The sequence below is a fragment of the Lissotriton helveticus genome, chromosome 6 (assembly GCF_964261635.1).
Source record: "Lissotriton helveticus chromosome 6, aLisHel1.1, whole genome shotgun sequence".
In the NCBI taxonomy this organism is placed as follows: domain Eukaryota; kingdom Metazoa; phylum Chordata; class Amphibia; order Caudata; family Salamandridae; genus Lissotriton; species Lissotriton helveticus.
The window spans coordinates 21,718,624-21,743,091 of record NC_136067.1 but is presented as its reverse complement, the minus strand read 5'-3'; the positions used below and the strand labels follow the sequence as shown (position 1 = coordinate 21,743,091).

The 24,468-nt window shown below is 47.5% G+C and overlaps 1 protein-coding gene across 1 annotated transcript; it reads left to right on the top strand.

Moving 5' to 3' along the window:
- On the top strand, positions 1-20,312 carry LOC144761197 (tyrosinase-like). The gene is made up of 3 exons (XM_078646694.1): positions 1-798; positions 19,420-19,633; positions 20,167-20,312. Exons 1-3 carry the CDS (start codon positions 1-3, stop codon positions 20,310-20,312), a joined length of 1,158 nt encoding a protein of 385 aa, XP_078502820.1.
- Positions 20,313-24,468: the final 4,156 nt, after the last annotated feature.

Below are 24,468 nucleotides of genomic sequence, written 5' to 3'. Positions count from 1 at the left end.
ATGCTGTTTTCTCTTGTGCTCCTCGTTGTGATGATCCTTAGTGAGGTTATGGGGCAGTTCCCCACTGCCTGCACTACTGACCAGGCCCTGAAGGACAGGCGCTGCTGCCCGAAATGGAAGGATGACAGCATGTGTGGGGTAGACTCAGGAAGAGGACTTTGCAAGTTCATGCATCAGACGTATTCAGAGAAGAGGAGCTTTACTCAGACCAACGATGACCGCTTAAACTGGCCACATGAGTACTACGACAGTGTTTGTATCTGCAATGGAAACTACAGTGGTTTTGACTGTGGAGAATGTAAGTTTGGCTTCTATGGAGACAAGTGCACTGAGAAGAAGACCATCATCAGGAGGGACATCCGTGAGCTCTCTCGTCAAGAGAGATTGAAAGTTTTCAGTTATCTGAGCCTTGCAAAGTTGAAAACAAGTGCAAGGTATAAAATTCTTGTTACTGGTAACAGGCTTGACAGAAACACCTACCGCTTTGTTGACGGCACTGTGTATGATGTCTTTGCCGCTATACACTCTTATTCCGTTGCACCGTTCCTAGAAAATAATATGTTTGATTGGACCATAACCCCTGCTCATGCAGGCCCTAACTTTCCTTCTTGGCATCGGTGGCACCTCCTGTTTTTTGAGAGGGAAATGCAGATTCTAACCAATGACCATGATTTTTCCATTCCGTACTACGACTGGAGCATGGACGGCAAGACATGCAGCATTTGCACGGATGACATGATGGGCAAGAGCAATTCCCAGGGCTTGCTGACTTCTAGCTCGTACTTTGCCAATTGGAAGGTAAATACACAACTCTGCCTATTTATTTAGAAACTTGCCATGATGTATGTGTGTGTCTATGAACGTGTGCATTGCTTTGCAAAACAGTGAAGTCATGTATAATCAAAAGTGGTACAAACTAAGTAGGTAAAACAAATTGTGTGTACAATGGGATGGTTTTCTTCACTGTTGTTCATGTGAGAGGATCTGCCCAATGCTCCACCACTGCAATACACAATTGAAAATATGTTAGCTCATAGAAATCTCTTGAAACCTAAATTGTATAATAAAAGAAGTCAATGATGTGTCTAATTAATCTTTCCTCTTACCATTGCTGATAGGCAGCCCTTTACTCTGGGGAGCAGAGGAATACATTACTTGGAGAAAATTTACAAACCAAATATCCATAATCGTCATGACCAACATCACCCAGGGCTATACAATGGAAGTGTGTCACTTGTAAGCACACCCAAGAACCCTGTCTGACTCTATTTTTGTATTCTCTGTCATTTGTTGATATATTTAAGACTTACTATTGCTGTGTGACATGGATAAAAAGGATTCCAACCTATTTAACATTCACAAACTTAGGGGCTCATTACAATGGTGGATGGAAACCCATCTGCACTGGTGACAGTGGCAGAAAATGTTCACCCCCTAGGTGCGGACTTTGCAACCACCAGTTGTCAGCAGGCCATTTTCCATCTGTCACAGTCTTTTAGGCACTGCATGTCTTTTGCATATGCAAGGGTGGTGTATGCAGCCAACAGAGCAAGACCAGCGTGCGGAAACATGCTCAATCTGCCAACCAGATTACAATGTTGCAAACTACCTACCCGCCGCACTTCTGGCATACATGACAACAACAGCAGAGGTACATACCAAATATCTCCACGCATCCAACCCCTAAACAACTACAACTCCTAGTAAGCGTTGCGGCAAAGTGCGAGGAACACCCAATCTCCATGAGTGACCCTCAGTGCCCCTGAAGGCAATTAGGGCCAATGCTGAGCCCTGCAGTTGCAGAGCGGGTATGCCGCAATATCAAAATATGTACGCTGAAGGCTTCCATTAGCTGATGGCTTATTCTCATAGTAGTTCCCACATCGCAGCAGCTGGGAATCTGTGACCGCAACCCATCATCCAATTGGGGCAAATGCGTGTCATCGCTGCGGATTCCAGCTACCGCGCATGCGAACACATACTGCATTTGCATTGGCACCATGTGAATTACACCACAAATCACAACTCATTTCCTAAAGTGATTGGTGCACACCATGTGTAATGTTGTGTTTATAAAAATAACCTCACATACACCATACATGTGTAGGAGAACTGGCCCAGGGCACTTCCATTCAGCCCAATTTGTTGGCTGGGTTACATGTCCAGTAACACCTGTGCTGGGTGGCTGTGGGGTGAGGGTAAGCCAGCCCCCTGGGAGTTGCTGGTACATTAGAACAATGAGAACAGTGACCAGCTGGTCACTACACTGTGAAGGTATGAGAGAATGTGACCCCTGATTCCAGTCCCCACACACATGGCACGTATGAGAGAGCGTGACCTTTAAGTTAAATCCCTGCACACATGGAATGTTCAAGAAAAGGAGAGTGAAAGTACATACATATACATAGTCATTCCTCCTTGCCAGCATGGACTTAAATGAGGGAAGGAGTCAAAAAGGACAAAGGTCTCTTGCACTGTTCCAATGTTGTGCAATGAAACATCCGACCTGTGAACATTGCTTGTATATCCCTTGACATCTTATTGTCCTCTCTTTGCCAGCGGTCGACATGTGAAGGGCCAGTGATGTAGGCAGACAATCAGAGGTGTCTATTGTCTGCAAATCTGACATACCTGTAATCCCTAGCATTCCCAATACATGTACAGGTGTGGCGTGCAGTTGGTGTGCACTGTGCATAGCTGCCATTGCTTGTCAATGTTACCACACACGTCATAGGAGTGCACAAGTAGAACAAACAATCATACCTCTGACCGACATCCTCAGTAATTGTCAGCCACGTGGGCATGTATACACAATCCATGTTCCTTTGTACCTGCACATTGCAATGCAAATTCCACACACACTCATGCAGTACTGATCCCATAATGTCCACCAAGCTAAATATACATGTTTTGTTGCCCATATGACACTTACTGTCCTCATCCGTAATCTGTTGTGTATTGTAGAACTAACGTTTGCGGTCATCCAGTGACAGCTACACTGCACTGATGCTAGGAAGCATAAGTGCTGTGCCATCTAACCACAGGGCAGCTCATCCTTGATGTAGCAGTGTACTATATGCCTTACACATAGACCTCTCTGGATGTCGTAGTGTCAGTATGTAGAGTGAGTGAAGAAAAACATCTGAATGCAGGTCACTTGTGCATTTCACGTGACTATGAGTCCTGTCAATGTAGTGGTTGTGCGAGTCTCTGGGTAAGCTGTATACTACATCTCATCTGTAACTCAGCCCATGCTTGTGTACCCAGACTGCGAAGGAGGAGTCCACCCATCTTTTGACCTGTCCCCGCCCTGGCGACGATGGATGACATAAAATCATCCAGAAATTCTGTTTGGATCGCTGCACACTACGGAAATGATGTGCCCAGTTGGAGTTTCATTTGAAGCCCGGATGTATTTGGCTGCATCATCTGCTACAGTGAAGGTTATGTCTGCACTGCATTTCGTCGCTTCTGGGTCTTTCCAGTACACTGTGGGCAGCGCCGGTAGGATAGCACAGTCCATGTTCAGCATGGTGTTGTGTGACGCCCTGTCAGCATTGATGCTTTACGAGGACAGTTGTGTCCACTTCCAGAGGACGGATGAATCGGCAGCTGTGAAGGGGGAGTCCTATGTCCTGGGAGGCATTTTAAATGTTGTGGGAGCCATTGATGGTTCCCACATTGCCCTCGTTCCACCACAGGCAAATGAACACACCTGTAGGAACCGCAAACATTACCACTCCATCAACATGCAAGTGTTATGACAGGTGGATCAGACCATCTCACGCATGTGGGTCAGCACATGACTCCCACATCTTGTGGAACAACACCATACCCCAATGATGGCCAATCAGCATCCCGAGGGGGCCTGGATTGTTGGTGAGTGGGCTGTGTCCATGACTGTGATGTCTGTCTCACAACTAGGTGACTCTGGGTATCCCGATCATCCATGGTTGCTGCCCCCCCATGGTATCTAACAATGCCAGGGAAAGTCCAATACAATGTGCACATGGGAGGATCCATCAAGTGTTGTAGTTTACTTTTGGATTGTTGAAGTCATGATTTAGGTGCTTGGACCAGACTGGTTGTGCTCTTAGGTACTCACAACAGAAGGTATGCCAGATGGTAGTCACCTGCTGTATGCTACACAACCGGGCATAGCGCAGAAGGATCCCCCTGATTCTGGATGACAATGAACAACAGAAGCTCCCCACTTCCAACCCACACATTCCCACTTATGATGAAAGTGGTGAGGAAGAAGGCCTTGACCAGTGACAACAGCTCATTGTCAACTACTTCTGTTGAGTGTAAGTTAACAATGAGGGACTATGACTTTGTCTGTGTGCCTTCCTTTTGTCTAACATACAGAATTGCTGCTGGCATCTTGTACACATACAGGACTATGCACAGGATTAGAGAACTTGGGCAGGCAGGGACTGAGCACCCAGAAGCATCCACTATCTCACACCACTACACCCTACAGACCCCCGGATGCCACTGGAGCAAAATCACCAAAGAATCACTGCAAACACACCTCGCACTCAAACCCCCGACCAACCCCACCGACCCAGAGGAAAAGGCCCAAACCCTCAGACTCTGGATGGATGGCTGCGCCAAACCCCTCGCCTCTACTAGACATACTGCCCACAGAGACACCAGCCAGAGTGCCAGTTGGTTCACCCCAGAGCTCCTAGCCTCCAAACGCACCTGTCGGAGACTGGAAAACACCTGGCACAAGGAGAAAACACCCAACAGCCCCGCCGCCCTAAAAGACGCCATCCGGATCAACCACCATCTCATCAGGAACACCAAGAAAGCTGCCTTCAAGAACCACCTAGACAACAACACACACAATAGCAAGGAACTCTTCAACGTTGTGAGGCAACTCTCCAACCCCAGCTCCTGCACCAACCACATCCCCTCATCACAAGCCCTTTGCAACGCCCTCGCTGCCTTCTTCCACCGCAAGATCACCGACATTCACGACAGCTTTAATCCATGCTCAGACCTCCCCAACCTCATCACCCTGGCCCCTCCGCTACCCACCGACCACAAGCCCCTCACCATATGGACCAGCACTACCACCGAGGACACCAGCAAGACTATGAACTCCATCCACTCAGGCGCCCCATCCGACCCTCTTCCCCACCACGTCATCAACAAGGCCAACAGCTCCATCGCCCCCCACCTATGCAACATCATCAACCTCTCCTTCAATACCTCAACCTTCCCTGAAAGCTGGAAACACGCCGAGATCAACGCCCTACTAAAGAAACCCAAGGCGGACCCGAGCGACCGTAAGAATTTCTGGCCCATCTCCCTTCTTCCGTTCCCTGCTAAGGTCATCGAAAAGATCGTCAACACCCACCTCACCCGCTACCTGGAAGACAACAACATCCTTGACCCCTCCCAGTCATGCTTCCGCAAGAACCACAGCACCGAGACCGCCCTCATTGCCACCACGGACGGCATCAGACTCCTGCTCGACAATGGGGAGACAACAGCCCTCATCCTCCTCGACCTCTCCGCTGCCTTCGACACCGTATGCCACCACACTCTGCGTACACGCCTCTTCAATGCAGGGATTTGTGACAAGACCCTGGACTGGATCACCTCCTTCCTCACAGACAGAACCCAAAGAGTCCGCCTTCCCCATTCCACTCCGGAGTCACCAAGACGATCTGCGGTGTCCCTCAAGGATCATCCCTTAGTCCTACGCTCTTCAACGTCTACATGGCCCCGCTCGCATGCATCGCCAGACTCCATGACCTCAACATTATCTCCTACGTCGACGACACCCAACTGATCCTCTCCCTCACCAACGAACCCCGCACTGCCAAAGCCAACCGCCACCGCGGCATGAAGGCTGTCGCCGACTGGATGGAAGAAAGCCGGCTCAAGCTCAACACAGACAAGACAGAGATCCTCATTCTCGGACCCAACCCTTCAGCCTGGGACGACTCATGGTGGCCCACCTCCCTGGGCATCACTCCTACACTAACCAACCACGCACGCAATCTGGGAGTCATATTCGACTCGAAACTCTCCATGGCCAACCATATCAAAGCCGTCTCCTCAACCTGCTTCTACAGCCTCCGCATGCTCCGCAAGATCTACAAATGGATCCCGACCGACACACGAAAGTCCGTCACACACGCCTTCATCAGCAGTAGACTCGACTAAGGCAACGCTCTCTACGCCGGAGCTCCAGCCAAACTCATCAGCAGACTTCAAAGAATCCAGAATGCCTCCGCCTGCCTGATCACCAACGCCCCCCGCCAAGACCACATCACCCCCCACCTGAGAAACCTGCACTGGCTTCCCATCGACAGAAGAATCAACTTCAAGCTCCTCACCCACGCACACAAGGCACTCCACAACACCGGCCCGGCCTTCCTCAACAACCGACTATCATTCTACGCACCCAACAGGAGACTCCGCTCTGCCGATCTCTCCCTTGCTGCCATCCCACGCATCCACAGAACCAACGCCGGAGGCAGATCCTTCTCCTACTGCGCCGCCAAGACTTGGAACTCCCACCCCCTCCACCTTCGACAGACAGAGGACCCTCAGACCTTCAGGAGACTACTCTAGACCTGGCTCTTCGACCTCTAGCTGCAGCCCCCCACTCAGCACCTTGGGACCCTCACAGGTATGTAGCGCACCCCACCTATGCAACATCATCAACCTCTCCTTCAAGACCGCAACCTTCCTTGAGAGCTGGAAACACGCCGAGATCAACACCCTACTGAAGAAACCCAAGATGGACCCGAGCGACCTTAAGAATTTCCGGCCCATCTCCCTTCTTCCGTTCCCTGCTAAGGTCATTGAAAAGATCATCAACACCTAGCTCACCCACTACTTAGAAGACAACAACATCCTCGACCCCTCCCAGTCAGGCTTCCGCAAGAACCACAGCACTGAGACTGCCTTCATCGCCGCCACGGACGACATCAGACTCCTGCTCAACAACAGGGAGACAGCAGCCCTCATCCTCCTTGACCTCTCCGCTGCCTTTGACACCGCATGCCACCACACTCTGCGTACATGCCTCTTCAACGCAGGGGTTTGTGACAAGACCCTGGACTAGATCACCTCCTTCCTCACAGACAGAACTCAAAGAGTCCACCTCTCCCCGTTCCGCTCCGGAGTCACCAAGACGATCTGTGGTGTCCCTCAAGAATCATCACCTAGCCCTACGCTCTTCTACGTCTACATGGCCCCGCTCACACGCATCGCCAGACTCCACGACTGCAACATTATCTCCTACGCCGACGACACCCAACCCTTCAGCCTGGGTTGACTCATGGTGGCCCACCTCCCTGGGCATCGCCCCTACACCAATCAACCACGACCGCAATCTGGGAGTCATCCTCGACTCGAAACTCTCCATGGCCAACCAGATCAACGCCCTCTCCTCAACCTGCTTCTACACCCTCCACATGCTCTGCAAGATCTACAAATGGATCCCGACCGACACAAGAAAGTCCGTCACACACACCCTTATCAGCAGTAGACTTGACTATGGCAGCGCCCTCTACGCCGGAGCCCCAGTCAAACTCATCAGCAGACTTCAAAGAATCCAGGACGCCTCCGCCCTCCTGATCACCAACGCCCCCGCCGAGACCCCATCACCCCCCACCTGAGAAACCTGCACTGGCTTCCCATCGACAGAAGAATCACCTTCAAGCTCCTCACCCACGTACATAAGGCACTCCACAACACCAGCCCAGCCTTCCTCAACAACCGACTATCATTCTACGCACCCAACAGGAGACTCCGCTCCGCCGACCTCTCCCTGGCTGCCGTCCCACGCATCAACAGAACCACTGCCAGAGGCAGATCCTTCTCCTACCGCGCCGCCAAGACTTGGGACTCCCTACCCCTCCACATTCGGCAGACAGAGGACCCTCAGACCTTCAGGAGACTACTCAAGACCTGGCTCTTCGACCTCTAGCTGCGGCCCCCCCCATCAGTGCCTTGGGACACTCACAGGTATGTAGCGCACTTCATGAATGCCTGATTGATTGATTGATTGATTAGCACAGGACACAATTGCTATAGTGCCTCACTATATCTCCTACTCACTCAGAGGTATGCAAGTGCATGTACACAAGTCGATTAGTTGAAGTCAAGAAAAGCTTTGAAATGTGCATTTTTAATAGAGTGTCGAAACAGGCAACATACGTGCCACAACAAGTTGAGAGTGCATGAGTACATAAAGTTTCCAAAGTGACACATCCATAACACATGAAGCAAGATGTCATATCAATAATCCCTCTGGACGAAGACCCACAAGCATATCCCCCGCCTCTTGCTGGGAGGAGTTAAATAAGATGTCCCAGGTTTATGGGTCTTGTCAGCCTACCCATTCCTTAGGCAGTACATGGTGAAATTTACATTCCATGTGCTGTGTCACTCTCATCGCAGGATAGATTTCTCTCCAAGTGTGGGGCAACTAGCCCACCTCCCCATTACATCTAAAAGGCACCCGTGTCCTCTAGCAACTGTGACACTTTGTTGAGTGGGGTGCTATGGCCTTACCAGAACAGAATGACATCAGACAATGTTCTCTGACCACGGACAGAATGTTCAGGAAGTAGACCTGGACCATGAAGGGAACGAGCTCTGCAGACACTTCTCACATACAAATTCTAATGTACTTGTAAAACAACTAAGCCATTTATTTATTTATTTATTTATGGATTTGTAATGCGCCGGAATCACACCCGAAGGTGTATCTCCGCGCAGTGCTGTAGGGGATACAGGTCGAGGCGGCGCTAATACTGAAACAGAGTAGTCTTAAGACTCTTCCTGAAGGCTAAGTGACTAGAGCACTGTCTGAGGGGAAGGGGAAGGTTGTAAATGTTGTGCGCTGCAGCTTCATGATGGAAGCCCGGCTCATGCAACTCCACAATATCCATGACGGTCAGATGACAGGCTCCCCTTGCCCAGGTCTGTGGTACCAAGCAAAACAGACCACAGAGGTCAGCAGAGTCAAAGCAGATGCAGATGGGACAAAAGACAGAGAGCTTAATGACAAGTCTGGTTAGTAGCTGTGAAAAAGGTAAAAGGACATTGAATTAGTCGCCAGCAGTTCTTGTTGCTGTTAAGTAGTTACAAAGCCAAGAAGGCAGAGGCAGCTTCAAAGTTCTAAAATATGATCCAAATCATATTCGGCAAAAAGGACCGCCATCTAATCCAGCAGTATAATGGAACAAATGTGCTCCTTGCACCACGAGGATGAAAGGAGCATCCCATGGCAACCTGGGAGAGGTTTTATGTAGGCATGGAGCAGGAGCCGTTGCACGAACACACAGGCGCAGGTGGCAGCCTGTCAGACACATTGAAAGGCATCTCATGAATGTGTAACACTGGAGCAGTCCTGATCGTGTACCAACAAAGGACTCACCTACAGCTCATGATCAAAGGCAGCAGGAGATGTGTTGGAAAGGAAGGCATCCATGAACCACTGAAAGGGGTATCATCATTAGTGGAACACAGATTGCACACGGGTGAAATAGGCATAGCGGAAGGTTAGCCTATAACTGATACGTCGCACAGCTAATGGGACACATTCAAAGAAAAGCTGCATGCGGTCATGGTACAGTTGCAACTAAGCAAGCTCTGCCTGGACAACAGGTAGTTTGGTTTGCCCTGTTCCCATCATGCACTGGGACAGGAACAGACTAATTTGCATATAGCCAAGTTCTGAGCTGGGATGGTGCAGTGAGCTAAAAAACGGTGATGGATCAAGCCCTGATCTTTGGACTGGGTAAGAGTGGTCTGCTTCATTCAGGCACTCTGTTCATCACCACCCCCTTTTCTGAATCATTTTGTCCACCATATGCGTGGAAGGGTATACTCAGATGTGAGTCCCTTGCTCATTGCACCATCAGGATTCAAGCAAGCCGGGCCGACGAGGCTGAAATGCCAGAAACCGGTCCCCGGTAGCTTGTTTCCTTCCCAGTATAAGAATTGGCTTGGTAGTTTGGTTTGCCCTGTTCCCATCATGCACTGGGACAGGAACAGACTAATTTGCATATAGCCAAGTTCTGAGCTGGGATGGTGCAGTGAGCTAAAAAACGGTGATGGATCAAGCCCTGATCTTTGGACTGGGTAAGAGTGGTCTGCTTCATTCAGGCACTCTGTTCATCACCACCCCCTTTTCTGAATCATTTTGTCCACCATAAGCGTGGAAGGGTATACTCAGATGTGAGTCCCTTGCTCATTGCACCATCAGGATTCAAGCAAGCCGGGCCGACGAGGCTGAAATGCCAGAAACCGGTCCCCGGTAGCTTGTTTCCTTCCCAGTATAAGAATTGGCTTGGTAGTTTGGTTTGCCCTGTTCCCATCATGCACTGGGACAGGAACAGACTAATTTGCATATAGCCAAGTTCTGAGCTGGGATGGTGCAGTGAGCTAAAAAACGGTGATGGATCAAGCCCTGATCTTTGGACTGGGTAAGAGTGGTCTGCTTCATTCAGGCACTCTGTTCATCACCACCCCCTTTTCTGAATCATTTTGTCCACCATAAGCGTGGAAGAGTATACTCAGATGTGAGTCCCTTGCTCATTGCACCATCAGGATTCAAGCAAGCCGGGCCGACGAGGCTGAAATGCCAGAAACCGGTCCCCGGTAGCTTGTTTCCTTCCCAGTATAAGAATTGGCTTGGTAGTTTGGTTTGCCCTGTTCCCATCATGCACTGGGACAGGAACAGACTAATTTGCATATAGCCAAGTTCTGAGCTGGGATGGTGCAGTGAGCTAAAAAACGGTGATGGATCAAGCCCTGATCTTTGGACTGGGTAAGAGTGGTCTGCTTCATTCAGGCACTCTGTTCATCACCACCCCCTTTTCTGAATCATTTTGTCCACCATAAGCGTGGAAGGGTATACTCAGATGTGAGTCCCTTGCTCATTGCACCATCAGGATTCAAGCAAGCCGGGCCGATGAGGCTGAAATGCCAGAAACCGGTCCCCGGTAGCTTGTTTCCTTCCCAGTATAAGAATTGGCTTGGTAGTTTGGTTTGCCCTGTTCCCATCATGCACTGGGACAGGAACAGACTAATTTGCATATAGCCAAGTTCTGAGCTGGGATGGTGCAGTGAGCTAAAAAACGGTGATGGATCAAGCCCTGATCTTTGGACTGGGTAAGAGTGGTCTGCTTCATTCAGGCACTCTGTTCATCACCACCCCCTTTTCTGAATCATTTTGTCCACCATAAGCGTGGAAGGGTATACTCAGATGTGAGTCCCTTGCTCATTGCACCATCAGGATTCAAGCAAGCCGGGCCGACGAGGCTGAAATGCCAGAAACCGGTCCCCGGTAGCTTGTTTCCTTCCCAGTATAAGAATTGGCTTGGTAGTTTGGTTTGCCCTGTTCCCATCATGCACTGGGACAGGAACAGACTAATTTGCATATAGCCAAGTTCTGAGCTGGGATGGTGCAGTGAGCTAAAAAACGGTGATGGATCAAGCCCTGATCTTTTGACTGGGTAAGAGTGGTCTGCTTCATTCAGGCACTCTGTTCATCACCACCCCCTTTTCTGAATCATTTTGTCCACCATAAGCGTGGAAGGGTATACTCAGATGTGAGTCCCTTGCTCATTGCACCATCAGGATTCAAGCAAGCCGGGCCGACGAGGCTGAAATGCCAGAAACCGGTCCCCGGTAGTTTGTTTCCTTCCCAGTATAAGAATTGGCTTGGTAGTTTGGTTTGCCCTGTTCCCATCATGCACTGGGACAGGAACAGACTAATTTGCATATAGCCAAGTTCTGAGCTGGGATGGTGCAGTGAGCTAAAAAACGGTGATGGATCAAGCCCTGATCTTTGGACTGGGTAAGAGTGGTCTGCTTCATTCAGGCACTCTGTTCATCACCACCCCCTTTTCTGAATCATTTTGTCCACCATAAGCGTGGAAGGGTATACTCAGATGTGAGTCCCTTGCTCATTGCACCATCAGGATTCAAGCAAGCCGGGCCGACGAGGCTGAAATGCCAGAAACCGGTCCCCGGTAGCTTGTTTCCTTCCCAGTATAAGAATTGGCTTGGTAGTTTGGTTTGCCCTGTTCCCATCATGCACTGGGACAGGAACAGACTAATTTGCATATAGCCAAGTTCTGAGCTGGGATGGTGCAGTGAGCTAAAAAACGGTGATGGATCAAGCCCTGATCTTTGGACTGGGTAAGAGTGGTCTGCTTCATTCAGGCACTCTGTTCATCACCACCTCCTTTTCTGAATCATTTTGTCCACCATAAGCGTGGAAGGGTATACTCAGATGTGAGTCCCTTGCTCATTGCACCATCAGGATTCAAGCAAGCCGGGCCGACGAGGCTGAAATGCCAGAAACCGGTCCCCGGTAGCTTGTTTCCTTCCCAGTATAAGAATTGGCTTGGTAGTTTGGTTTGCCCTGTTCCCATCATGCACTGGGACAGGAACAGACTAATTTGCATATAGCCAAGTTCTGAGCTGGGATGGTGCAGTGAGCTAAAAAACGGTGATGGATCAAGCCCTGATCTTTGGACTGGGTAAGAGTGGTCTGCTTCATTCAGGCACTCTGTTCATCACCACCCCCTTTTCTGAATCATTTTGTCCACCATAAGCGTGGAAGGGTATACTCAGATGTGAGTCCCTTGCTCATTGCACCATCAGGATTCAAGCAAGCCGGGCCGACGAGGCTGAAATGCCAGAAACCGGTCCCCGGTAGCTTGTTTCCTTCCCAGTATAAGAATTGGCTTGGTAGTTTGGTTTGCCCTGTTCCCATCATGCACTGGGACAGGAACAGACTAATTTGCATAGAGCCAAGTTCTGAGCTGGGATGGTGCAGTGAGCTAAAAAACGGTGATGGATCAAGCCCTGATCTTTGGACTGGGTAAGAGTGGTCTGCTTCATTCAGGCACTCTGTTCATCACCACCCCCTTTTCTGAATCATTTTGTCCACCATAAGCGTGGAAGGGTATACTCAGATGTGAGTCCCTTGCTCATTGCACCATCAGGATTCAAGCAAGCCGGGCCGACGAGGCTGAAATGCCAGAAACCGGTCCCCGGTAGCTTGTTTCCTTCCCAGTATAAGAATTGGCTTGGTAGTTTGGTTTGCCCTGTTCCCATCATGCACTGGGACAGGAACAGACTAATTTGCATATAGCCAAGTTCTGAGCTGGGATGGTGCAGTGAGCTAAAAAACGGTGATGGATCAAGCCCTGATCTTTGGACTGGGTAAGAGTGGTCTGCTTCATTCAGGCACTCTGTTCATCACCACCCCCTTTTCTGAATCATTTTGTCCACCATAAGCGTGGAAGGGTATACTCAGATGTGAGTCCATTGCTCATTGCACCATCAGGATTCAAGCAAGCCGGGCCGACGAGGCTGAAATGCCAGAAACCGGTCCCCGGTAGCTTGTTTCCTTCCCAGTATAAGAATTGGCTTGGTAGTTTGGTTTGCCCTGTTCCCATCATGCACTGGGACAGGAACAGACTAATTTGCATATAGCCAAGTTCTGAGCTGGGATGGTGCAGTGAGCTAAAAAACGGTGATGGATCAAGCCCTGATCTTTGGACTGGGTAAGAGTGGTCTGCTTCATTCAGGCACTCTGTTCATCACCACCCCCTTTTCTGAATCATTTTGTCCACCATAAGCGTGGAAGGGTATACTCAGATGTGAGTCCCTTGCTCATTGCACCATCAGGATTCAAGCAAGCCGGGCCGACGAGGCTGAAATGCCAGAAACCGGTCCCCGGTAGCTTGTTTCCTTCCCAGTATAAGAATTGGCTTGGTAGTTTGGTTTGCCCTGTTCCCATCATGCACTGGGACAGGAACAGACTAATTTGCATATAGCCAAGTTCTGAGCTGGGATGGTGCAGTGAGCTAAAAAACGGTGATGGATCAAGCCCTGATCTTTGGACTGGGTAAGAGTGGTCTGCTTCATTCAGGCACTCTGTTCATCACCACCCCCTTTTCTGAATCATTTTGTCCACCATAAGCGTGGAAGGGTATACTCAGATGTGAGTCCCTTGCTCATTGCACCATCAGGATTCAAGCAAGCCGGGCCGACGAGGCTGAAATGCCAGAAACCGGTCCCCGGTAGCTTGTTTCCTTCCCAGTATAAGAATTGGCTTGGTAGTTTGGTTTGCCCTGTTCCCATCATGCACTGGGACAGGAACAGACTAATTTGCATATAGCCAAGTTCTGAGCTGGGATGGTGCAGTGAGCTAAAAAACGGTGATGGATCAAGCCCTGATCTTTGGACTGGGTAAGAGTGGTCTGCTTCATTCAGGCACTCTGTTCATCACCACCCCCTTTTCTGAATCATTTTGTCCACCATAAGTGTGGAAGGGTATACTCAGATGTGAGTCCCTTGCTCATTGCACCATCAGGATTCAAGCAAGCCGGGCCGACGAGGCTGAAATGCCAGAAACCGGTCCCCGGTAGCTTGTTTCCTTCCCAGTATAAGAATTGGCTTGGTAGTTTGGTTTGCCCTGTTCCCATCATGCACTGGGACAGGAACAGACTAATTTGCATATAGCCAAGTTCTGAGCTGGGATGGTGCAGTGAGCTAAAAAACGGTGATGGATCAAGCCCTGATCTTTGGACTGGGTAAGAGTGGTCTGCTTCATTCAGGCACTCTGTTCATCACCACCCCCTTTTCTGGACAACAGGACAGGCAGACATGGCGTGAGAGCACTCCTAGAACCAGGGCTCAGCTGTACAGCCACAAGTTGTGAAATCAAACCGCTGAATACGGTCGGAAAATTGGAGGAATGACACCTGGGAGTACTCCAGAAATAGCATGAAATGAAGGGACATGGCTAGAGCCCACACATTTGTGCAACAGCCTTTAGTATCAGAGTCTTTAGATGAGTTTTTGTGTCAGTCCCCTGGAAAAAAGTGGGAGTGCCTTGTTTAGCAGTGACAGAATTGTGCAAGACGGTCAAGGCACCTGTAATTCGACGGTCTCAGGGCTAATGTGCGGGGGACTACTTGTTCAAATAGAAGCCTATTGTGCCTGCACACTTATTAACGTATGCTTTCACTGTGGGAATGTGATGCCAGAAATCACTAATCACAATCACAAATGGGGGAGTAAGGAGAACATTGCTACAGTTCCTATATACGCAATGCCTGCCCTTCTCCAAAAATATACCGACTTGTGACCAAAATCAAACCCTATGTCCAAGAAACATAATATCCTCTCAATAATTTGATATACATGGAATATGACCTGGAAAAATACCTCATGTTGTGCCTGGACGTAGAGGCTCTCTATAAAACTATCCCACAAGAGGAGAGCCTAAGAGTCATCGAACAATAACTACGCAAGGAGGAATGGCAATGAGGGGCCACCGTGGACTGGATCATAAGATTGATGCATCTGGCACTTACTGAGAATTTCTTTAAATTCGAATACCAGATGTACCTCCAAGTCTATGGGACTGCCATGGGCAGTTTATTCATGCCTAGTATAGCGTGTCTGTACATGGGCCATTTCGAGAAGGAAAATATCTGATCAGCCAACACTTTTTTGGATAATATATAGAAATGGGATAGGTATATAGATGAATTCCTGGTCATCTGGAGAGGTGACCCTAACAGCATTACTGAGTAATCCACACCTACGGTGTACACAAACAGCCAATAATGAGGAAATCTAATTTTTGGACATAAACATCATTGCAAGAGAATGTTATGTTATGTTATGTTATGTTAAATATATTTTTGTATAGCGCGCGGCGACTCAAAAAGAGTATCCCGGCGCTTTAGCAGCGAGACCTACGGTAAAATAACACAACACGGAAATAGAAAAAGGAGGGGAATGCAGTGTGAGGAGGGAAAGAGGCCTATAAAGTAAACAACCAGGTCTTTAGACCCTTCCTAAAAGCAAGCAGGCTGGTGGCGCCCCGGAGTGTCAGCGGCAAAGAGTTCCACAGCTGTGGTGCCAGCAGTCCAAAAGAACGACCTCCGATGCGGGCTCTTTTCACACGTGGCACCACGGCCAAGAACTGTGACTCTGATCTGAGAGCACGGGCCGGATGGTAGAAAGACAGTCTCCTTTGAAGGTACTTCGCGCCCCCAGCATGAAGGGCCTTATAGGCCAGAGTCAGCGTCTTGAAGATGATGCGCCTGCGGATAGGCAGCCAGTGTAAGGCCTGCAAGAGACCCGCCACACTAGCACGCCTATTTACGCCATAGATAGCTCTAGCCGCCACGTTCTGTGCCACCTGGAGCCGCTGTAACAGATACTCCGGCAGGCCCAGGTAGAGGACGTTGGCATAGTCCAGCCTGGACCCGATCAGAGCCTGTACAGTCAGTTTCCGATGTTCCTCCGACAAAAGGGGTAGAAACTTCCTCAGTACCCTAAGGAGACCGAAACAGGTGCCCGTCACCCCCAAGATCTGGGCTCTCATCGTCAGGCCCTTGTCCATCTTGACCCCTAAATGTTTAGCCACTAGAGATGGACAGGAAGGTGGAAACATGCTAGTAGGCCACCAGGTATGCCAGTCAGGGTCCGACGCACACCCAAAGAAGAGAACTTGAGACTTCTCGGAATTGCACTTGAGGCCACTCAAATGGAACCATCTAAAGACAGCCCCAAGGCAATCCCGGATGCTCTCTCCATTAAAGTCTCCTCCATTCTTGCAGGAGAAGAGGAGCTGTGTGTCGTCGGCGTAGGACATGATCCGGGCCCCAAAAGACTCCGCCAGTGCCGCCAGAGGGGTCATGAAGATGTTAAATAGGGTCGGGCTCAAAATAGAGCCCTGCGGGACCCCAACACCCAGTGGCGGCATCACAGCAGAGTCCGGGGAGGCCCAGACCGTTTGTCGGCGGTCAGCTAGGAATGATGAAAACCAGCTGAGCACCGTCCCCCTGAGGCCTATCTCAAAGAGTCTGGAGAGAAGGCGGTCATGGGGGACGGTGTCGAAGGCCGCCGACAAGTCCAACATGACCAGCATGGCCTTGCCCCCTGTGTCCAGTACCCCTTTAATGTCTTCCGACACCTCCAGGAGCGCTGTCTCAGTGCTGAGATTAGGGCGGAAGCCCGATTGGGAGGCATGCAGGATCTCATGCGATTCCAGAAAATTGGAGAGCACCGTATTTATGTGCTTCTCCAGAATTTTCATAAGAGCAGGCAAGAGGGAAATCGGTCTATAATTGACCAAAGCCTCCGGATCGAGGCCAGGCTTCTTCAACAAAGGGATCACCATAGCCTGCTTCCATGCTAACGGAACCAGACCCTGACTTAGTGAGAGATTAAGAAGAGGGTTGACCAAAGGGTTTAAGACTTCCGCCATTCTGGATAGAAACTTAGCCGGGCAAGGGTCCAAGGGCGATCCAGATTTAAGCGTGCCCATGAGACCTAGAGAGACGGCGGCTGAAAGAGGGGGGAAGATTGCCAGCGACGGGCCAGATGTAACTGCCAGGCGCGAGCTGTCCTCTGTGCAGGTTACACCTGCAGGCACCACCAGATGGAAAGAGTCCTGGATGAGCTTTATCTTGCTGGTGAAAAAGTTAGCAAGATCCACTGCCCAGGACTTCGGGGGCATAGAGAAGGCAGGTTAGTGAATTTGTTACATACAAAGATTGTAACAGCCTGTTGTACTTTGACAGAGCACATCCATGGGCCCTGAGGTAGAATCTAGGAGTTGGAAAATTACTCAGGTTCCGGAGGAACTGCACGGATCTGAATGAGTTCCGCAAGGAAGCAGACGAACTAAGCTTGCAATTGCAAGAGATCTAGGAACACACCCAGGACAGCATTACTGGAGACAAATCAAAAATCATAATCCAACGTATAGATTTGTGTCACAACATATAACTCTTCATCTAATAAGATAAAAGAGATTGTTAACAAAGCCTAGAAATTGCTGGTGCTGTGTTTTTCCAGATCTGTTTAATATACTTTTTGGGCTACAAGCCCACACATTGGTGTTTATTTGTCTATTTCAGTGTCCATTAAAAAAAATAGTTTTAAGTAATAAATATGTCTTATTTGTCGCTCCTTTTTTGTAAGTTATTCACTTGCAGGGAGCTGTGCAGCAGTACTTGAAGCCTTCCGCTTGTCTCATTTTAGCAACTGCAAAAGGGAATACTTTCTCCTATATCCAACAGCACTGTGCTGTTGCCTAGACCTCCAATTTCCATTTCTACATACAGGGCTGTAATTCTTGTTTCCGTTCTTTTGAGTTGCAAGATCCAAAGACCATGTAAATCTTACACGCCTTTCTTTTATTAACTTTTTCGCTTTTTTGGGCGTATTCACCTATTTATCCTTCTGTTTTCAGAGTTAGAGTGCTTGTTTATTCTTTCTGTGCATGCTGCGTTAGTCCTTACTCAGAGTCCTTCAAGCTGTTTCTCATCATCGTTCACTGTTCTTGTTTATTCTTTCTGTGTGTACTGCATTAGTCTTTCCTCTGTGTTCTTGGTGATGTTGCTCATCCTCTTTCATGGTGCACATGAATGTGTGTGTTTGGTGCCTTATTGTGGTGACTTGTAATGGTTTAACCAGGAATTTAGCTCGGAAAATGAATCAGCACTACTTGATTGTATACTTTGATTGGTCACAACTTGCAACTTTAAATCACCTTATAGCATAGCCATCCTCTCTAATCTCAATGTAAACATAAGGTAGCATGTGACAGTCTTGCACACTAGCTATGGCTACAAACATATGCAGTGGTTGGGTCTAAACATGCCATAACTTTAAATTCACACACAAACCTCTGCTGGGAATGAATATTTTTATATTTCACAGTGCGACAACTTTACATGGTAAAGTGAGTTGTTGCATCCCTCTGGCTGATTTCAGGGTTTGACATTACTTTGCCAAATGTATGCATACCCAGAGCAGTTCATTTCAGTATTTCCAGGGCAAAAAGGTTTGCATGTTAAACCCTTTACCTGCATGCCCAAATGGCCTACAAAGGCCTCCCAGGTGAAGTAAAATGAGCTGTTACCTGAAAGGTTTTCAGAGTTATGTCCATGCTCAATGATTGTGCCTGATCCAGGGAATTCCTGGATTGGCATTTTATGCTGGATTGTTCCCATGAGGCACAGGGCCCAGATTGATTTGCATATGGCTTGGTCTGAGCTGAGCTGAGTAGGTGAAGTGAACTAAAGACCGATGATGGATTCAACCCAAATCTGTGACTGGGGGTGAGTGTCTGTAAAGTTTCAGCGCTCCGTCCATTGTCTCTTTGTGTTTGCTTTCATAGGCCCACAAGGACAATGATCAGGGAATTATGGACTTTGTGGCCCTTTGTTTTATAAGATCACCAAGAGGTCTACAGTGATGAGTCTTTGTGCGGAGGAGATGTCTATGGCATATGAAGTAGAGCCAAAACATGTCTAACATGTACTACATCATACAATACATCTCTTCCAATGACTTTACAGCTTTTAACTTTCCTTCCTTCCATACCATTTCCAGAGTATATGCAGCGGATTTAGTTACCCTGATAAGTATTGCATAGTTGCAGAAGATAAGTGCAGGTTTGAGCCTCTATACAGGAACCCTGGTGCTGACCCCAACTACAGCCAGCTGCCCTCCGCTCAGCAAGTGCAGGACGTGCTCCAGTGGAAGGACTATGACACACCTCCGTACAATAGCACTTCCAAGCACAGCTTCCGCAACTGTCTGGAAGGTAGGTGAAATACCGTCTTTCACAAAAATCTTTGGTGTGTGTGAAGTCTCTATTCTTCTTTCACATATCTGATCAAAGGATGAATGGATAAAGAAGTGGCTTGAAGCCACATGTTTAAGTCTTTACTGATTTCTACAATGTGAATGCAGTGCAAGGATGGAACGTGCATCCGATCTCATGAAGTCAGTCAATCAATTGCAAAGACTGACAAAGATCTCGACTGATGACCCACACCATTGGCCCCACTCTTCCAGCAGAGCAGGATTCTTCACCAGCAGCCTTTATACATGGTGGATATTCTTAAAATCAAAGACTGCCCACTTCCATCTAGCAGGGTCTTTTGGAAGATTTAGGATTAAATGAATACATCTTAATTAAGGGGAATGCTTTGGCTGAACCTTTTCGCAATAGCAAATTATTTTAAAAAGGTAGTGTTTTATTTATTGCTCCTTTTATCTTCTCATGGATCAGTGTGTTCCAATATGTGACTCAACATATCATACTAAAGGGTCCATCACATTTTCCATTTCCAGGCTTTGCTGATCCATCTAGCGGTGAAATAACGAGGCGGAGTTTGCACAACTTGTTCCACATGTATATGGATGGGACAGCGAGCCAGATGTCCATTTCCAGCAATGACCCCATCTTCTATTTGCACCATGCTTTCGTTGACAAGTAAGGCACAAATTGTGGTTGATGATCTATAAGAAAAGAAAAGATGTTACAGAACCTTTATAGAGATATTGTTTGTCTGTCCACAATGTACAAAAAGACCATAAGGGTGTATCCTTATATTTTTGAAACTGATAACTGATATAATAATGGGGACTCTGGAACTTCAAGGAGGCCAAAAATCAACACCAAGAAATGCATTAGGGGAGTCAAAATCAAGCAGGCAAGACTCTTGGTTATTCTCAATGGGTATTCTAGGAGACCCAAGTATTGTGAGTTACCAGTGTTCAGTGTTGACTAATTAATCGCATACGCCTATAAACAGCCATCATGGCCAATCAACTAGCAGCTCATACACTCTCTGAAGGTATATTATATTTTCTAAGTGATAGTTGTAGGAAGCTGGCTCTGTATATACTATACCAAAGTAAGGTATAGTAGGATCACTGACAGAATATCGACAGTCAAAATTTCGAGATGACTAAATATCGAGGTAAAAATATCGACTACCAGAATATCGACTTCCTATCTTCAAACAGGTAAGTAAAAAAATATCGACTCCAAAATATCGAGTGTAAAAAATATAGACTGTCAAAATATCGATTTTTTTAAATGTCTTAAAAGTAAAGTAAAAGTAACATATTAATTAAATAAAATTAATTTAACTTATTTAAAATACTTAAATAAACATAACATTAAAAAATAACTAATATAACTTAAAATAAAATAATTTATTTCTAATACATATATATATAAATGTACTGTAACGACTCCAGTGAGTGCAAGAGAAGGGAAAGCGTTGGATAGCGTAGGGGTAAAAATTACTATTCCCACTCCAGACAGTGCAACAGTAGGGAAAGCGTTGGATAGCGTAGGGGTAATAATTACTATTCCCACTCCAGAGAGTGCAAGAGTAGGGAAAACGTTGGATAGCGTAGGGGTTAAAGTTACTATTCCTACTCCAGTGAGTGCAACAGTAGGGAAAGAGTTGGATAGCGTAGGGGTTAAAATTACTATTCCCACTCCAGCGAGTGCAACAGTAGGGAAAGCGTTGGATAGCGTAGGGGTAAAAATTACTATTCCCACTCCAGAGAGTGCAACAGTAGGGAAAGCGTTGGATAGCAAATTACAATTCCCACTCCAGAGAGTGCAACAGTAGGGAAAGCGTTGGATAGCGTAGGGGTAAAAATTACTATTCCCACTCCAGAGAGTGCAACAGTAGGGAAAGTGTTGGATAGTGTAGGGGTTAAAATTGCTATTCAAACTCCAGAGAGTGCAACAGTAGGGAAAGAGTTGGATAGCGTAGGAGTTAAAATTACTATTCCAACTCCAGAGAGTGTAACAGTAGGGAAAGAGTTGGATAGCGTCGGGGTTAAAATTACTATTCCCACTCCAACAAGTACAACAGCAGGGAAAGCGTTGGATTGCGTAGGGGTAAAAATTACTATTCCCACTCCAGAGAGTGCAACTGTATGGAAAGTGTAGGATAGCGTAGAGTTAAAATTACTATTCCCACTCCAAAGAGTGCAACAGTAGGGAAAGCGTTGGATAGCGTAGGGGTAAAACTTACTATTACCACTCCAGAGAGTGCAACAGTAGGGAAAGCGTTGGATAGCGTAGGGGTTAAAATTACTATTCCCACTCCAGAGAGTGCAACAGTAGGGAAAGCTTTGGATAGCGTTGGGGTTAAAGTTACTATTCCCACTCCAGCGAGTGTAACAGTAGGGAAAGAGTTGGATAGCGTAGGGGTAAAAATTACTATTCCCACTCCAACGAATGCAACAGTAGGGAAAGCGTTGGATAGCGTAGGGGTAAAAATTACTATTCACACTCCAGAGAGTGCAACAGTATGTAAAGCGTTGGATAGCGCAGGGGTATAAACTACTATTCCCACTCCAGAGAGTGCAACAGTAGGGAAAATTTTGGATAGCGTGGGGGTAAAAATTACTATGCCCACTCCAGAGAGTGCAACAGTAGGGAAAGTGTAGGATAGCGTGGGGGTAAAAATTACTATTTCCACTCCAGAGAGTGTAACAGCAGAGAAACCGTTGGATAGCGTAGGGGTTAAAATTACTATTCCAACTCCAGAGAGTACAACAGTAGGGAAAGAGTTGGATAGCGTAGGGGTAAAAATTACTATTCCCACTCCAACGAGTGCAACAGTAGGGAAAGCGTTGGATAGCGTAGGTGTAAAAATTACTATTCCCACTCCAGAGAGGGCAACAGTATGTAAAGCGTTGGATAGCGTAGGGGTAAAAACTACTATTCCCACTCCAGAGAGTGCAACAGTAGGGAAAGCGTTGGATAGCGTAGGGGTTAAAATTACTATTCCCACTCCAGAGAGTGCAACAGTAGGGAAAGCTTTGGATAGCGTTGGGGTTAAAGTTACTATTCCCACTCCAGCGAGTGTAACAGTAGGGAAAGAGTTGGATAGCGTAGGGGTAAAAATTACTATTCCCACTCCAACGAATGCAACAGTAGGGAAAGCGTTGGATAGCGTAGGGGTAAAAATTACTATTCACACTCCAGAGAGTGCAACAGTATGTAAAGCGTTGGATAGCGCAGGGGTATAAACTACTATTCCCACTCCAGAGAGTGCAACAGTAGGGAAAATTTTGGATAGCGTGGGGGTAAAAATTACTATGCCCACTCCAGAGAGTGCAACAGTAGGGAAAGTGTAGGATAGCGTGGGGGTAAAAATTACTATTTCCACTCCAGAGAGTGTAACAGCAGAGAAACCGTTGGATAGCGTAGGTGTAAAAATTACTTTTCCCACTCCAGAGAGGGCAACAGTATGTAAAGCGTTGGATAGCGTAGGGGTAAAAACTACTATTCCCACTCCAGAGAGTGCAACAGTAGGGAAAGCGTTGGATAGCGTAGGGGTTAAAATTACTATTCCCACTCCAGAGAGTGCAACAGTAGGGAAAGCGTTGGATAGCGTAGGGGTTAAAATTACTATTCCCACTCCAGAGAGTGCAACAGTAGGGAAAGCTTTGGATAGCGTTGGGGTTAAAGTTACTATTCCCACTCCAGCGAGTGTAACAGTAGGGAAAGAGTTGGATAGCGTAGGGGTAAAAATTACTATTCCCACTCCAACAAATGCAACAGTAGGGAAAGCGTTGGATAGCGTAGGGGTAAAAATTACTATTCACACTCCAGAGAGTGCAACAGTATGTAAAGCGTTGGATAGCGTAGGGGTATAAACTACTATTCCCACTCCAGAGAGTGCAACAGTAGGGAAAATGTTGGATAGCGTGGGGGTAAAAATTACTATGCCCACTCCAGAGAGTGCAACAGTAGGGAAAGTGTAGGATAGCGTGGGGGTAAAAATTACTATTTCCACTCCAGAGAGTGTAACAGCAGAGAAACCGTTGGATAGCGTAGGGGTTAAAATTACTATTCCAACTCCAGAGAGTACAACAGTAGGGAAAGAGTTGGATAGCGTAGGGGTAAAAATTACTATTCCCACTCCAACGAGTGCAACAGTAGGGAAAGCGTTGGATAGCGTAGGTGTAAAAATTACTATTCCCACTCCAGAGAGGGCAACAGTATGTAAAGCGTTGGATAGCGTAGGGGTAAAAACTACTATTCCCACTCCAGAGAGTGCAACAGTAGGGAAAGCGTTGGATAGCGTAGGGGTTAAAATTACTATTCCCACTCCAGAGAGTGCAACTGTATGGAAAGTGTAGGATAGCGTAGAGTTAAAATTACTATTCCCACTCCAAAGAGTGCAACAGTAGGGAAAGCGTTGGATAGCGTAGGGGTAAAACTTACTATTACCACTCCAGAGAGTGCAACAGTAGGGAAAGCGTTGGATAGCGTAGGGGTAAAAACTACTATTCCCACTCCAGAGAGTGCAACAGTAGGGAAAGCGTTGGATAGCGTAGGGGTTAAAATTACTATTCCCACTCCAGAGAGTGCAACTGTATGGAAAGTGTAGGATAGCGTAGAGTTAAAATTACTATTCCCACTCCAAAGAGTGCAACAGTAGGGAAAGCGTTGGATAGCGTAGGGGTAAAACTTACTATTACCACTCCAGAGAGTGCAACAGTAGGGAAAGCGTTGGATAGCGTAGGGGTTAAAATTACTATTCCCACTCCAGAGAGTGCAACAGTAGGGAAAGCTTTGGATAGCGTTGGGGTTAAAGTTACTATTCCCACTCC